Source organism: Ictalurus furcatus, chromosome 12 (assembly GCF_023375685.1).
Source record: "Ictalurus furcatus strain D&B chromosome 12, Billie_1.0, whole genome shotgun sequence".
Classification (NCBI taxonomy): domain Eukaryota; kingdom Metazoa; phylum Chordata; class Actinopteri; order Siluriformes; family Ictaluridae; genus Ictalurus; species Ictalurus furcatus.
In genome coordinates, this window is record NC_071266.1 from 24456025 (window position 1) to 24471989 (window position 15965).

A 15965-nucleotide genomic window follows, 5' to 3' on the forward strand; every position below is an offset into this window, starting at 1 on the left:
CAGTGGTGAATAGAGTATATAACAATATGTTGAGTAGAAATATAGCTACTGTAGTAATAATTTACTTGAGTGAATGTGAAAGTTGTCGTTAAGAAAATTTCTCAAGAAACACTAAATAAGTCATCTGGGTGGGAAAAAACTACTTGAGAAATCACTTTACAAATTACTTTTCCTTGTGTATACAATTTACACAACTTCTCAAAACGTTCTATTTTCTACCCTCTTCTCATGTTAACTAGTGAACTATGCTGAAGTGAACACCTTGATTATCTTCCAAGCATGAATCTAGTTTGCCTGAAATTTTGGAAACAACATTGTGAGAACAAAACAAAAGTTTTGACATAAAAAGTTGCTCAAAAGAACTTGGTAAACAGTGGAATGGGGGAGTAGGAAAAGTAGGAAAGACTAATGAATTCAATCCTGAAAAAACAAATTCTTCTTTTGTGTATCAGAAAAAGAGGGAATGTATGAAGCGCTGGAGGAGAAGTATCAGGAACTCAACGTATCATACAACAGTAAGACTGGTCTTTTATTCTGGTGTACTTCCATCAGTGAAAAAAAAAAAAAACCTTTTTTACTTTGCCTGAAATTTTGGAAACAACATTGTGAGAGCAAAAAAAAAGTCTTGATATAAATAGTTGCTCAAAAGAAACAGTAAACAGTGGAATGGGGAAGTAGGAAAAGTAGGAAAGACTAATGAATTCAATACTGTAAAAACAAATTGTTCTTTTGTGTATCAGAAAAAGAGGGAATGTATGAAGCGCTGGAGGCGAAGTATCGGGAACTCAACGTATCATGCAGCAGTAAGACTGGTCTTTTATTCTGGTTTACTTCCATCATTTCTGCATAAATATGGCCTAAAACATCATCAGATGTCCTAAAAGTCCGCAAGGAGAACCCACTTAAGCAAATTAGACAAAAATATTATGCTGTATTTTTTAAGGTCATTTATTTATTCAGGGAAATGATCCAATATTACATATCTGTGACTGGCAAAAGGATGTGAACCTCCAGGATTAGCAGTTAACTTGAAGGTGGAATTGAAGTCAGGTGTTTTCACTCAATGTGATTGTTTTATTTAAAGAACAGGGATCTATCAAAGTCTAATCTTCACAACACATGTTTGTGGAAGGTGTATCATGGCATGAACAAAGGAGATTTCTGAGGAAAAGAGTTACTGATGTTCATGAGGCTGGAAAAGGTTACAAAACTATCTCTAAAGGATTTGGACTCCACCAATCCACAGTCAGACAGATTGTGCACAAATGGAGGAAATTTAAAACCATTGTTAATTATGTAACAAACACAGACAAGCGGCGTGATACACACAGTGAAATCTACTAGTGCTGTTAGACTAAGCATCAGCACTCTTGGAACACCACTTGTCCAATCAAATTAATCAACTAGACCTAACTTTTATATAAAGAATTTCACTTTCAAACTGACTATTAGTGTAAAACAATACCATGTTTACTGTTTTTGTATTCATGCTGGAATCTTTATATGACTGACTCAAGGCAATCCTAATGAACGCAATCCTGAAAAAATAAAATCTTCTTTTGTGTATCAGACAAAGAAGGAATGTATGAAGCACTTAAGGAGAAGTATCAGAAACTCAACTTATCATGCAGCAGTAAGACTGGTCTTTTATTCTGGTTTACTTCCATCAATGAAAAAAAAAACTTATTTACAATAGGTGTAACTATACTTGTTTTTTTTGTTGTTGTTGTTGTATTAATAGTATTACAGGATGCATAAATATTCTACAAAGTTTTATTTCTTACTGTTCTTAACAAAAGTAAATCAAGGCAGCAGATGTGAGGAAGGATGGAAGTCTCTTGGTTTAAAGTGTTACTACTTCTCCACTGAGAAACTGAACTGGATGCAGAGTCGAGATTACTGTGTGGGGAAAGGAGGCCACCTGGTGATTATAACCAGCCAAACTGAACAGGTGAGTGTAGTGGCTCTTTTCTTTCCATTTTGAATTTTGATATTGACATTAATTCCACTTGTGTACAGGTGTAAGTTATTTATTATGTTATTTTCTACATTAGAATTTTGCTTCTTCACAAATTGGAGAAACACACTGGATTGGCCTGAATGACTTGGAGACTGAGGGAAAGTGGATGTGGGTGAACAACCAGCCCTTAAAGGAGACGGATGTAAAGTAAGAACCGTGTTCACTCACAAACTTGGTGTAAACTACTCTTATTGTAGCTTCAAAGATATACAGCACACACAAACTTATACAAATTTCTGTGTAATATAATTAAATTGTACAGCAAATTGACTGCAGTCTCTCTTATCTATGAAGGTTCTGGTTTAGCAATCCAGGGGGATCAAGTGAGCCTGATAACTGGAAAAAAGAGGACCCTTCTGGAGAGGACTGTGCTGCGCTGGGGCATGAGATTGGTAACATAAATAAATGGTTTGACGCTTCTTGCCTTAAGCGGAAACGATTCATCTGTGAAAAGTAAAACACCACTTTTTTCACTTTTTGCATTTTTATGTGATTATCTAAGCTTGTTCAAACCTCTAGACCATTAGAAACTGGTATGAGATCATGTATGTGGCTTTTCTCCTGCTGCCTTGTAGAAATTTTAACATTTGACAAGTTTGACGATCATGAATCTCCAGTGTTTATTTCCTTGAAGACATGTTATAAACAAAGTGACTGAACCGTTATAACCTTGAGGTTTAGTAGTTCCTCTTCAGTTCTGAGTAGTGTGAAAGTCAGAGGTAATTATATCTCATTCAGAAAAGTCAGAGGTAATTATATCTCAGTCACCTTGACTTAATACTGGACATTTTAAAATGACCTTGAATCCTGAAAATCTTCATTAGTTCTTAATTTCGTGTACTGTAATTTTGTATTCAATAAATATACAGCCGGTGACAAATTAAAGGAAAACCTGATTCACAAGAAGAGCTTCAGTGAACCTCGCCATAAATTCTATAAGTCTTCTAAACTGTACTGAACGGATGAACACCGGTCTCCCAAAAGATATTCCTCCAGTTTAGCATAACAGAGCAACAGGTTCTCCTTTCATTTGTCATTCATCTGTAAGTACTAATGCTGTGTATATTTACTGATGATTGAGTAGTGTGCATTTTATGTTAGCTAAAACTGGATGTAATGTGAAGTTGCTTTGACTAACCATTAAAGAAAAATTTGAATCAGAAGATCCAGCAAGAAACTGTTACAGTTTACTATTATAGATTACCTGTTAAATAATAAAACAGTCTTGAGCTTACCTTTAGAGAAAGCAGACAGATCTGGAAATTGAAACCTCTTACTTGTGCTGCCCCTTTCTCTAGTATCAGGTCCCGCAGACGGCAGATTAAAACAACTGGCCATTGACTTACAGTCTAGCATACTGTACCGGGCATCTGATGCTAAATGTTGAAATAAATTTTATTTCTAACCTTGCCCCAGCATCTTCCTGCAAAGATCATGTTGGGTAAAATAAATAAATAAATAAATAAATAAATAAATATAATTGCACAGTGTTCAAAAAGGTAGAGAGTGCAGAAAATGTTTTAAAATGATATTCTTTTTAAATATAATGTTCCTTAGATGAATCTATTATGCAGCTATTTTCTACTGTTTACTACAGACAAGGTTTATTGTTAATGTCAATAATCTCAAGTCTTACTGCATTACTAAACAATAGCTCAGACAAAACCGGACAGAAACACCTCAGCGTAAAAGACTGCAACAGACCCAAACGTTTAAAGTTAATTACATTTAAGTGCTCAGCAGTCTTGGCAGTCAAGGGCAACAAAACCCCCTGGCAAGCATGGAATTTAAACTCATAATTGTAGATCAGTAACCCATAACCTTAATCTAGCTTGATCGCTCTTGTGGTAACTCAGTGGTTAAGCTGTTGGACCACTGATCAGAAGGTTGTTAGTGTGAGTCCCAGCACTGCCAAGATGCCACTGCTGGGCCCTTGAGCAAGGCCCTTAACCCTCATCTGTTCAGTTGAATAAATGAGATAAATGTAAGTCACTCTGTATGCCTCTCTGGATGAGGGCGTATGCCAAATATTTTAATGTGGTGAATCCTATGGAGTTACCAGGGTCTTTGCATTGGTTATTCTTAAAAAGTGGTCCACCAAATGTTTCCTGTATCTGCTTATAAGACTGAGACAATGATGATGATGAATTTTGGATCATTTCCCAATTTCATACAAATGTTTCAGTTCATTGATATTTTTTGGCTGTCTCGATTGAACAGGTCATGCCACAGCATCTCAGTTGGGTTAAGGCCAGGACACCAAAAACATAAATTTACTTCTTTTCAGCCGTTCTTTACTTGATTTACCGTACGTGTGTGCATTGCATCAGCCAGCCTCTCTTAAGTGTAACAGGTTTGTAACCATACTTTGTGTGTCTTTATTTCAAGGGCAAAGCGCATGTACCACCCACACTTCCAATCTCATTGCCTTAATTGAAACAACTGACTCCAATTAGCTTTTTGAGAAGTTATTAGCACAAAGGTTCACTTATTTTTCCAGCCTGCACTGGGGAATGGTTACTCAATATGCTTAAAAAAGACCTGAACTTTTGTCTATAGTTGTGATTTAGATGAAGATCAGAACACATTTTATGAGCAATCAATAAACTTTGGTAATTCCAAAGGGTTCACAAACTTTTTTTCTTGCTACTGCATTTCCATTAAAACAGGATGTTTCACACCGTCCTTAATCTGCTGTGCATTACTTTTCATGCATCCGGTTTCTCTGGATACTTTGCAATAGCTGAACTTTAAATACATCTGCTATTAGGGAAGTACACTACACTGGATTCTTTTTCTCTCACACACACAGACACACTCTCTCTCTCTCTCTCTCTCTCTCTCTCTCTCTCTCTCTCTCTCTCTATATATATATATATATATATATATATATATATATATATATATATATATATATAGACAAACAATAGCTTTGAAAAAATTATGACATGAAATATTTTGAAAGCAGGTGCAAATGTTTCCACTAGATGGCAGCAATGAGGCAAACTTCCTGTTTTAAAATACATATTTTATATTCTTATGTCAATACTAAAAAGAGCTGCAGGAGGTAATAATCCACAACTTTTTTGCTATTTGCTGAGGGAGATGTGTAAAATTATAATAACCATTTTCTTCTGTGTACGCAGATACTATACAATGGGAAAATACTAATAAAACATGACTTTGCTTTATCCAAGTAATAGTAGTAGTAGTGGTATAATAATTATTATTATTAGCAGTAGTAGCAGTAGCGGGATTAGTATTATTATTATTATTAGTAGTAGTAGTAGTAGTAGTAGTAGTAGTGGTATTATTATTAGTAGTAGTAGTATTAATGGTGGTGGTATTATTATTATTATTAGTAGTAGTAGTAGTAGTAGTAGTAGTAGTAGTAGTAGTAGTGGTATTATTGTTAGTAGTAGTAGTATTAATGGTGGTGGGATTATTATTATTATTAGTAGTAGTAGTAGTAGTAGTAGTGGTATTATTATTATTAGTAATAGTAGTATTAATGGTGGTGGTATTATTATTAGTAGCAGTAGTAGTAGTAGTAGTAGTAGTAGTAGTAGTAGTAGTGGTATTATTATTAGTAGTAATAGTAGTATTAATGGTGGTGGTATTATTATTATTATTATTAGTAGCAGTAGTAGTAGTAGTAGTAGTGGTATTATTATTATTAGTAGTAGTAGTAGTAGTAGTAGTAGTAGTGGTATTATTAGTAGTAGTAGTAGTGGTGGTATTATTGTTAGTAATAGTAGTATTAATGGTGGTGGTATTATTATTATCAGTAGTAGTAGTAGTAGTAGTGGTATTATTATTAGTAGTAGTAGTATTAATGGTGGTGGTATTATTATTATTAGTAGTAGTAGTAGTAGTAGTAGTAGTGCTATTATTAGTAGTAGTAGTAGTAGTATTAATGGTGGTGGTATTATTATTAGTAGTAGTAGTAGTGGTGGTATTATTGTTAGTAATAGTAGTATTAATGGTGGTGGTATTATTAGAATCAGTAGTAGTAGTAGTAGTGGTATTATTATTAGTAGTAGTAGTATTAATGGTGGTGGTATTATTATTATTATTATTAGTAGTAGTGGTGGTATTATTATTAGAAGTAGTAGTATTAATGGTGGTGGTATTATTATTATTAGTAGTAGTAGTAGTAGTAGTAGTAGTGGTATTATTGTTAGTAGTAGAAGTATTAATGGTGGTGGGATTATTATTAGTAGTAGTAGTAGTAGTAGTAGTAGTAGTGGTGGTATTATTGTTAGTAATAGTAGTATTAATGGTGGTGGTATTATTATTATTATTAGTAGTAGTAGTGGTGGTATTATTATTAGAAGTAGTAGTATTAATGGTGGTGGTATTATTATTATTATTAGTAGTAGTAGTAGTAGTGGTATTATTGTTAGTAGTAGTAGTATTAATGGTGGTGGGATTATTATTATTAGTAGTAGTAGTAGTAGTAGTGGTGGTATTATTGTTAGTAATAGTAGTATTAATGGTGGTGGTATTATTAGTAGTAGTAGTAGTATTAATGGTGGTGGTATTATTATTATTAGTAGTAGTAGTAGTAGTAGTGGTGGTATTATTGTTAGTAATAGTAGTATTAATGGTGGTGGTATTATTGTTAGTAGTAGTAGTATTAATGGTGGTATTATTATTATTAACAGTAGTAGTAGATTTACATTTTATTGCATTTGGCAGACGCCCTTATCCAGAGCGACTTACATTTGTCTCATTTGTACAACTGAGCAGTTGAGGGTTAAGGGCCTTGCACGAGGGCCCAACAGTGGTAGCTTAGCGGTGCTGGGGCTTGAACTCCTGACCTTCTGATCAGTAACACAGAGCCTTTAACCACTGAGCCACCACTGCCCCAGTAATAATAAAAGTGGTATTATTATTATTATTATTATTATTATTATTATTATTATTATTATTATTATTATTATTATTATTATTATTATTATTATTATTATTATCGTTGTTGTTAGTAGTAGTAGTATTTAGTAGTATTGATTCACGTTTTACCTGCTGCAGTATATTAATTGGAAGCGTGCATTATAAACTTTGTACCATTACCGGCCAGTCGGTGGCGCGCGTGCATGAATTTCAGCACCGGGAGCGCGCGCCTTCAGATGCGCGCAGTTCAGTCTGGTGTCTGCACGGAGGGATGTAGGAGTGCAGGACCAAGTTCGCGTCCTCGGAACATGGACTTCTCCTGCGGTTTAATTATTTATTTATTTATTTATTTATTTTTAATTAACTAAATAAATAAATCAATGAGTGCTGCAGGGGCGTTTCTTCTGAAAGCTTCATTTCTGTCCTTGGAAATGAAATACGCGTCTGCGCAGCTGGATTTTATCAAGCCTATAACTTCAAAAGTGGAACAACTGTTACGTTCGGGTTCACGTCCAGTGAAGAGATTCTTTTTACTGAGTTGCTCATGATTGGCAGAATTTATCAGGAGCTCCGTCTTCAGTGCAGAAGTAGGAGTGTGTGTAAGTCTCAGTGACTGGACATTATCAGGGTAAGTGAGCATCATATTTAAGTCCACATCAGTTTAGTAACAAACAGTTCTTCTTTTCAGACATAAATAGTATAGAAATGATTCAAGATGTTTAGAGACGACATGTTTTACACTACATGCAGACTATTAAAAGCATCAGCGTTATCATATTATATCGTGTAGTTAGTTTGATGTGGTTTATGATGCCAAAGTGGGTCCTGAATTTGCTGAAATTTCTGGGTCTGTGCTAAAAAACTATAGGTTTATACACAGACGTCTACACACACACACACACACACACACACCGATAAATTTATACACGTACTGTAGGTGTGTGTATAAACACAGGCTTGAGAAATTGCATTTATTAACATTGACTGTTGTCTTGAGTCAGACATGAGAGCAGTGAGATTCAGCACTTTTATTTATAAAGTAACAGAGTAGCCACTTTCTCCTAGTAATATTTATTTTAACTCGTATTAGCTGACTAATTTAAATTTACGTATGATTTTCTTAAGGTCCGTCCATGTCATTTACCTCCCCTGAGTGGACATCATGGACTTCAACCATTGAAGGAAAAACTGCTTGACATCAGAACTCGTCCTGTGTGACCCCCATCACTCAGTTCAGTGTGTCAGTTTTCTCATCATGGGCACCGCTTTGTCCCTCTCTCCGGGTCCCCAAAAATCTGATTACTATGATGACCGGCCTAACTCCCTCAGCCGCTACCCGAGCTTGAGCAGCCGGTCTTTGACCACTCAGAAGGAGCACGGGCTCAAATCACGAGGACAGTCTATCTTCCTGCCTGCTCTCACCTGGAAACGTTTGGTGGCCTCCACTAAGAAACGGAGTACCTCCAAGAAAGGGTTTCCCACCAGCCAAGGTGCCATTGGAGCTCCACTTCGCAACAACAACCACATCTTCCAGAAGGACCCTGTCTTACACCTGAACCGGGAGAATGTAAAAAAGTCCCTCTCATGTGCAAACCTTTCTAGCTATGAAGGTCCAGCAGGTCTGGGCTTGGGAATGGGGTTGAACTTGGGCTATGTTAAACAACAGCAGCTTTCCTCAGTCAAAAAGGTTTCTCACGGAAACTCTTCACCGAAACGTGTGATTGTCCAAGCGTCTACAAGCGAGCTGTTGCGATGTTTGGGCGAATTTCTATGCGGACGATGTTATCGGCTCAAGCTCCTTTCCCCCTCCGATCCGGTTCTGTGGCTGCGTGCTGTAGATCGCTCACTTCTGCTCCAGGGCTGGCAGGACCAAGCCTTTGTGACGCCAGCGAATGTAGTGTTTATCTATATGTTGTGCCGAGACGTGGTGGATGGCGAGGTTGTGTCCTCAGAACATGAACTCCAAGCTGTCCTTCTCACCTGCCTCTACCTGTCCTACTCATACATGGGCAATGAGATCTCTTACCCACTCAAGCCCTTCCTGGTGGAGGCAGCTAAGGAGGCATTTTGGGACCGATGCCTGACCATCATCAATGCCATGAGTGCCAAGATGCTGCGCATCAATGCGGACCCGCATTTTTTCACTCAGGTATTTGCGGAACTGAAAAGCGAAGGTGGATGCGGACTGCAGGATTATGGACGATTGCTGGATCGGTGAGTGAAGAGGGAGAACTTCCTCCTTCACTGCATCCCCAGTAGTAACCTTTGTGTTCTTCTCCAAGTCCTGCTGTGAAGAATCTCTTAATACCTCTGTGGTGTAAAGATCTGTAGGGTCACTCTAAATCAGTCCATCACCATTGGGTCACAGTGTGTCGGGCACTTGACCTCGTTTCAACACTGATATTGACTTCGTAGATGTTAAAACTGGAAAGCGGATCTGTTTTCATTTTCAGACAGACGTGAACGTGCCGTGAACGTGAAGTATGTTTTTGCAAATCCCTCTGCATTTCGACACATAGATTGGAAGCAGTTTTCGCCAACTGCAACGGATCCTAATACAGTTTTGGGATCCTGCGGTTTTTTCCCCCTCCTTTTTTTCTCAAGGGGAAGCACTGGATTAGAGATGAAACTGTGTGATGTTAAAGAAGTCAGGCTGCTCACCTTTGACACAAGCCTACAAATCTGCCACCTGAGCCCTTTTTAACCCTAAATCTATGTCTAAAACTATCCACATAACGAATGGCACATGCCTGATAATACTTGACCGATGGGTAGTCCATGCAGAGTGTTGGGATGCTGTCCATCTTTACAGAAGAACCACTAAGTAGTCCACCTATCCCATGGTAAAATGTTAGCAGACACAATGTTTTCTGGAAACATTTAGAGGACAAGACCAATGGAGAAAACTTATATATATATATATATATATATATATATATATATATATATATATAATTCAAAATTGAAAATGACTTTTCTTATAACTAAATTGACAATTTTGGAAAGTTGATACAGAATTAGCATATTATGATTAATTCATCAGGAGAGAGTGGTGTACACTTATCAGCTGTTTAATGTGACTGTTCTGTAAGAGAATCCAAGTGGAAGCATTGTGTGTGTGTGTGTGTGTGTGTGTGTGTGTGTGTGTTTCCGTTAGCACTTTGGTACTGTGTTGTCTTTCCTTTTGTTTTATGAGTCCAGATTTAGGATGCTGTGGCATTAATAAGATTAACAGATTACCCCCACACACAGATACACAGCACTTGTTCTTATTGCCAGGCTATCCTGCTTGCAGGGCTAATCCATACCGCTTGGCCGGTATGTTTGTTCCAAGCCTTTCTGCGTCACATGTCTGTTCTCTCCTGCAATACCTAACTGAAGCTGGTGGTCAGCGAAAATCTGTGTGTGTGTGTGTGTGTGTGTTTTTGACAGGACATGCTTTAGGGAGGAAGGAAGTGTATTTTAGGTGAAGGAAATTTGAAGAGATGAGTTCAGGCATTTCTAAAAGCTGTCAGGTCACAGTGGTCACGCACAGCTGACTCTTCTCCAGGTGTGTGTCCTGACGGAGAGGACACGGGGATTTTCAGGGACGCAGAGTAGTGTTTTTTTGTCTTTGTCCCCTCCTCGGTAGAAATTCTTACAGACGAGCCCCTGTGACATTTCAGTTTCTTGAATAGAGCAGGACGTAATTTTTTAAGCATAGAAATCGAAAACGATCTAAAAAAAAAAAAAAGAAAGAAATGACAGGTGTCCAAAAGTTCCTTTAAAGACTTCTCTCAACTTTCGTTCGAAGCATACTTTTTATTATTATTATTTTTAATAGAAAGTAATTATATATAAACTACATCTACTATAAGCTGTAGCTTTTGAGTTATGGGTCAGATCATGAATTTGAGACAGTGGCACGTGGCTTTGCAGTTAACCGTTAATCTGATTGTGTTTTACTGCAGTGCTACAGGAGGCATCGTCCTCTACCCAGCCTACTCATGCACACAGAAATGCAAATAAATAAATAAATAAACAATCATAAACTCCAGGCATTTCACGCATGCAATAGTTTTAGATGAGCACTCATACAGAAACACGTATACACACATGCAGACGCACACACACACACACACACACACACACACACACGGTGATAATCTGTTAATCCGTTTCTACCCCAGTCAAGAACAAAACGATGAAAATGCAGCAAATATGTGAGTCAGATCAGCAGAGATTTCTGTTTGTTCTCTCTCCTGTTCTGCCTCGGTCATCAGCACCGCCGCCTGCTCCGACACACACTTATTCTCGATCCGATGCCTAGCAGTGCAGTTATATAATATCCATATGAACTGCCAACACTTCAAAAGCAGCAGATGACTAAAAACAATCAGCGAAGTTTTGCTGTATAACATGTTATCAGATATCAATGCGAGAGTCTTGAGAATGGATTATGCTTATATTTACAGCACTTGGAAGACGCCCTTACCCAGAGCGACTTACATTTCTCTCATTTATAGACCTGAGCAGTTGAGGGTTAAGGACCTTGCCCAAGGGCCCAACAGTGGAAGCTTGGCAGTGAACTCCTGACCTTCTGATCAGTAACCCATAGAATTTAACCACTGAGCTACCACTAACCCTGCCACCGATGCTTATTTCGAACAAATTTCCTAAGCCTGAAAAAGCAACTCAGGTTGGGATGGGGGTTGGGTTATAGTAAGGGGAGGTCATTTGGAAATATCAAATCATTTTAAGCAGAAATATCCGGATATTCCACACACCTCCACTGCAGTCGGCCAATGCTTACTGTGCATGACAAGAAGGGGCTCGCCGATCGCAGCACAGCTGAAAATACAGCACCAACCAACAAATTAGCACCAGAATCTCTAAGCACAACACACATTTTACCACTATAAACATATTTCACATGCGTAGATCTTCACTATACAGCATCAATAATGAATGATGGACATAACTCTTGTGTAAAGCCTGAGGACCTGGTTTAGCTCAGCGCGCTCGTGTACTGTACATTATTTTAGGTTTCTAAGAGACAAATGCCTAAAGGAAGAGGAGAGAGAGAATGAAAGGGTTCAGCAGTCAGGAATAGACTGTGATGACTCATACAGTTTATACAAAACAACTTACAATACTGTTTATACTGTTATATCCATGTTTATGGTATGTGTTCGAAACCTCGGGTGTTCTGCTGCCACTCTGTTGCGTTCTATCCGTCTAACCACTTTTCACGTTCTTTCTCCAAACACACGCTTCTTGTCTAAACTGATTCAAAATCAGCCCCATTGTGCAGGGAGAGGACAGACGGAGAGGTGTTCGTGCTCGGCTTGATATGCGAAGGCCCTCTATAAGAGCTGTATATAGGGCTCTGTTAGGGAACGCTGAATCTGCAATGACTTCTGCTTCTGCTTGGATTCTCATGTCTGGTTAGCATTACTTCTGGTATGGTCTGGGGTTTATCTTTGCCTTAAAATTGTTTATTCACTCACTTTATCTATTCCACACAGCAGTTCTGTAGACGTTTGGGTATTTAGCTGTGTACACAGGACGTCTGAGTGTAAAGACCACCGGATAAAATATTATAAGCTAGCGCCTGCTTATGTCTTGTCATGGGGGAAAAAAAAAATCAAACATCTGGTCCTTTAGCTATCGTTTCCGTGACGTTCATGAGCCGTTTCCTCTGTACTCATAGCGGAACGGTGATGATCACGCAACTGGATCAACAATCATAATTTAACGGCAATTAAAAACGGTCCAATCATGTACCCTTGTGGAATGCCTATCACACCTTAATCCTATCTTTTAAAAGTTTAATAGTACCAGAGACTTCATAAATTTTAAAGACACTCGAGCAAATGGATTCAAAGACTACTGAAGGGTCAAAGGCAGGGCGGGGCTATTAAAGAGCACATCTTTGGATAAACTCCAGGACATTCTGCTCCACGCTACGGCTGTTCTTCAAGCACAAATACGTCTGGCCTCAGCGAGAGACTCAGGATTTATGTTGTATTTAAGGTCAACTCCGCATTGCAAGGTGCCATTACTCCATGAGTTGTGGTCACATCGATGTTTTCACTGCTGCTACATATTTATGTGCATAAATCAGTAGAATTAAATAGGACACTGTGTAGAGTGTCTGTCCGTGCAGACCAGTAGAAATGAAATGTAAATATGTCACTATGTAGCAAAAAAAGAAAAAGAAAAAAGTGTACATACGATATGAATTGTGTACTGCTACTGTGATGGTGCCGATGCCGGCTTGATAGTTCCTTTTTTAATTATTTTGTTGTTGTTGTTGTTGTTGTTGTTTTAAAGTATGTTAACTTAAAATTATGTCTATCCCAGTTCTTGGAGAACTGCAGTATTCGTGTTGATTTATAGATCATTCGGTTGATTAATAATAATGTTTAAAAAAGGTATCTCAGACTCATTTGGGTTTTTTTTTCCTCCCATGTGTTTGTTGTGTACGCGAAACACGAAGCACATTTGTAACTGAGGTGCCTGTGTGTCTCGAAGGTTGGAAGCTCAAAAAAGGAAGTGCCATAATTGTTGCGTTTCTCACTTCCTTTAACCTTTCTGAAATAGCGTTAAGAAATACAAGTTCCGAGACGAGACATTTACACGCACACTCACACACACACACACACACACACACACACGCACATTAACCACTGCATCTGTTTAAGACACGTCCTGTATTTCTAAAACACCTCCTCATCTGCAAAAGTAACCCTAGACTTCCGAATATAAAGCACCGAATGTATCATGGTTTTGGTGGTCGTCAATTCTTTCTCATTACATTTCAATTCTAATTCGTGTAGCCACTGAGAAACAATATTACAGGGTCTGGAAGGTCAACACATCTGGTGCTACAGTGCTTAATTAAAGTAAGGAAGAAGATACTTGGGGTGTGCTTTTGTAGGAAAATAAATCAGTTTGTTTACACGGACAACAAGAATCCGATATGAACCCGATTAAGACGATACTCAGATTAAGAAACTGGCATGTAAACAGCGGTTATTGATGACCTTAATCTGATTAAAGTCATACTCGCAGTAAACACAAACGGAATTAAGACGTGTGGAGTATTCCTGTTTTAGTCGCATTATCGACGTGCGTTACAGACATGTACACACCTTAATCACACTATTAACGTCGTGTGAGAGTTTTCACCGCAATTTGCGACAGGACACGTACACACACGGCAGCGCTCGACCGTTTGACGGCAAACAAGAGAGCACGGCTGCGTCCCAAACCGCGTACTTACCTGCTATATAGTATAGTATGCACGTATTTCGGCTACTATGTAGTAGCCGAAATACATGTATGTACATGCATCGGATGCAGCCCACGGCTTCAAGCAGCCGTCTATTTGCACGTACAGCATGACAAATAATTAACCGCACTTGAAACTTTCATCAAATTAAAAATGAAACACCCGAAACTGTATACGGTCCCATAACGGAGAACAACTGTATGTCGATACGTGAAATTCTGGATTGAACGTCGGACGACGTGGCGTGGGGACATAATGACGTGTGCTGTTAATCCATCTATGTTCTATAACATGTAAAACCTGAACATGAAAGGAGTATTCTAAAAGCGACTCATGTACACACCTTAATCACAATATTATACGTCTTATTCAGAATAAGGTCAATAATTAGATTACCGCTGTCCGTGTAAATGTAGTCAGTGACGGTGTGGTGTTTTGCAGCCAGACACAAAGTGGAGTTACTTTTACAGCTGCGAATCTGGTTATTTTCCTATAACAGCACGTGTATAACATGTCCTTGTTGGTCAGCAGTTATACAGGGAGTGTATGCCGTATGAGTCCCTGTGTAAGTTACTCTACTACAGAAACAACAGCATATTAGAACGAGCTCGTACTATAAACCCAATATATGTATATATATATATATGGTTCAGCTGGAACTGCTGTCAAAGCTGTGCTATTCTAGAAATTTCAACACCTTCTGACCAATCAGCATCGAGAATTCAACAGTGCCATGGGATAATTATATAACAAAACCAGGAATGGCTGTTTGTCTCAGACGAACGGTAACCGAATGATCTTTATCTACAATGTATCATGAAATTGTTTGTCAAGACTGTATATATTGTGAAGTGTTTGGATGTTCAGGGTTCAGAGTCACTGCCGCAAAGGCTTTTTCATTTTGCTTTGTTCCTGCTTCTTTCTTCTTTACAGTATGATGTTGTGTGTGAAGCCCTACAAAGCCTTTTTGTGAAAGGGAAATGTATCATTAGATTATATCCCATATATAAAATAAATTCTTATGTGCTCTACAACCGCTGGGCGAGTCTAATAAAGCAGCCTTAAACATTACTCGTAAAGTCAACTACTATAGCAACCTGATACGGGCCTGAAAAGCGAATTGTCATTACAATACCCCCGCCATTATTTAATGAAGTACAAAAATGTGTGACAGGTTTTCTTCCTGTGTCTCATTAAGGATAACTGGCTCATAATTGGTAATAAATCATCAGTTCCTCATTGTATCATGTTAACTGTATGTATAGTAAAAGTAACCTCTACTTATGCACTATTTCAGTCATTGTTCCACCAGTTACATCATGTTTGTTAGAACAGCTGGCACTCATCTCTCCTCAGTGGATGAACAGAGTGTAAACTTAGATAAAATTTTTAAAAAATCTGATGAGGAGGTTTGTAAAGCTAACTGTGCAAACTCATTCTTCAGTTTTGCCAAGCACATTGTAGAGAGAACTGGTCAACTCAAGTAGATGTCATTTTGAACAATTGTGCCTCCGGGACCATCATGTAAAACACAAATCCAGGAAACAAGGAGATCACTATTTTTCAGCTCACTTACCACGTCTTGCTCTGCTTCTTTTTAGTGCGTTCAAATTTATGCTTTTTTTTCCTTCGTGATCATAAACATGGTCAAACGAGCGTAGAGTAATAATAGTCAAAATCAAATTCAAAAATCTAATCAAAATGAAATTAATTTAAAGGGTTTTTTTTTACCTCCTCGTTCTAAATTTGGCAAACATTCCTTTACTTTCATAT

General features: G+C 38.0%; 2 protein-coding genes across 4 annotated transcripts in view; both read left to right on the top strand.

Annotated features, from left to right (window-relative positions):
* Positions 1-3420, top strand: part of LOC128615917 (asialoglycoprotein receptor 2) — a 29706-nt gene extending 26286 nt beyond the window's left edge. For all 3 annotated transcript variants that reach the window (XM_053638318.1, XM_053638317.1, XM_053638319.1), the window contains 6 exons: positions 453-515; positions 741-803; positions 1571-1633; positions 1800-1951; positions 2055-2167; positions 2315-3420. In XM_053638318.1, coding sequence (XP_053494293.1) covers positions 453-515; positions 741-803; positions 1571-1633; positions 1800-1951; positions 2055-2167; positions 2315-2477 — 617 coding nt within the window. In that variant the 3' untranslated portion in view covers positions 2478-3420. The remainder of the gene's footprint in view (positions 1-452; positions 516-740; positions 804-1570; positions 1634-1799; positions 1952-2054; positions 2168-2314) is intronic.
* A 4727-nt stretch (positions 3421-8147) lies between these two features.
* Positions 8148-9713, top strand: si:dkeyp-92c9.2 (uncharacterized protein LOC571482 homolog). Its single transcript, XM_053638827.1, has one exon. It carries the CDS (start codon positions 8172-8174, stop codon positions 9132-9134), a length of 963 nt encoding a protein of 320 aa, XP_053494802.1. The 5' UTR covers positions 8148-8171; the 3' UTR covers positions 9135-9713.
* The last annotated feature ends 6252 nt before the right edge of the window (positions 9714-15965 follow it).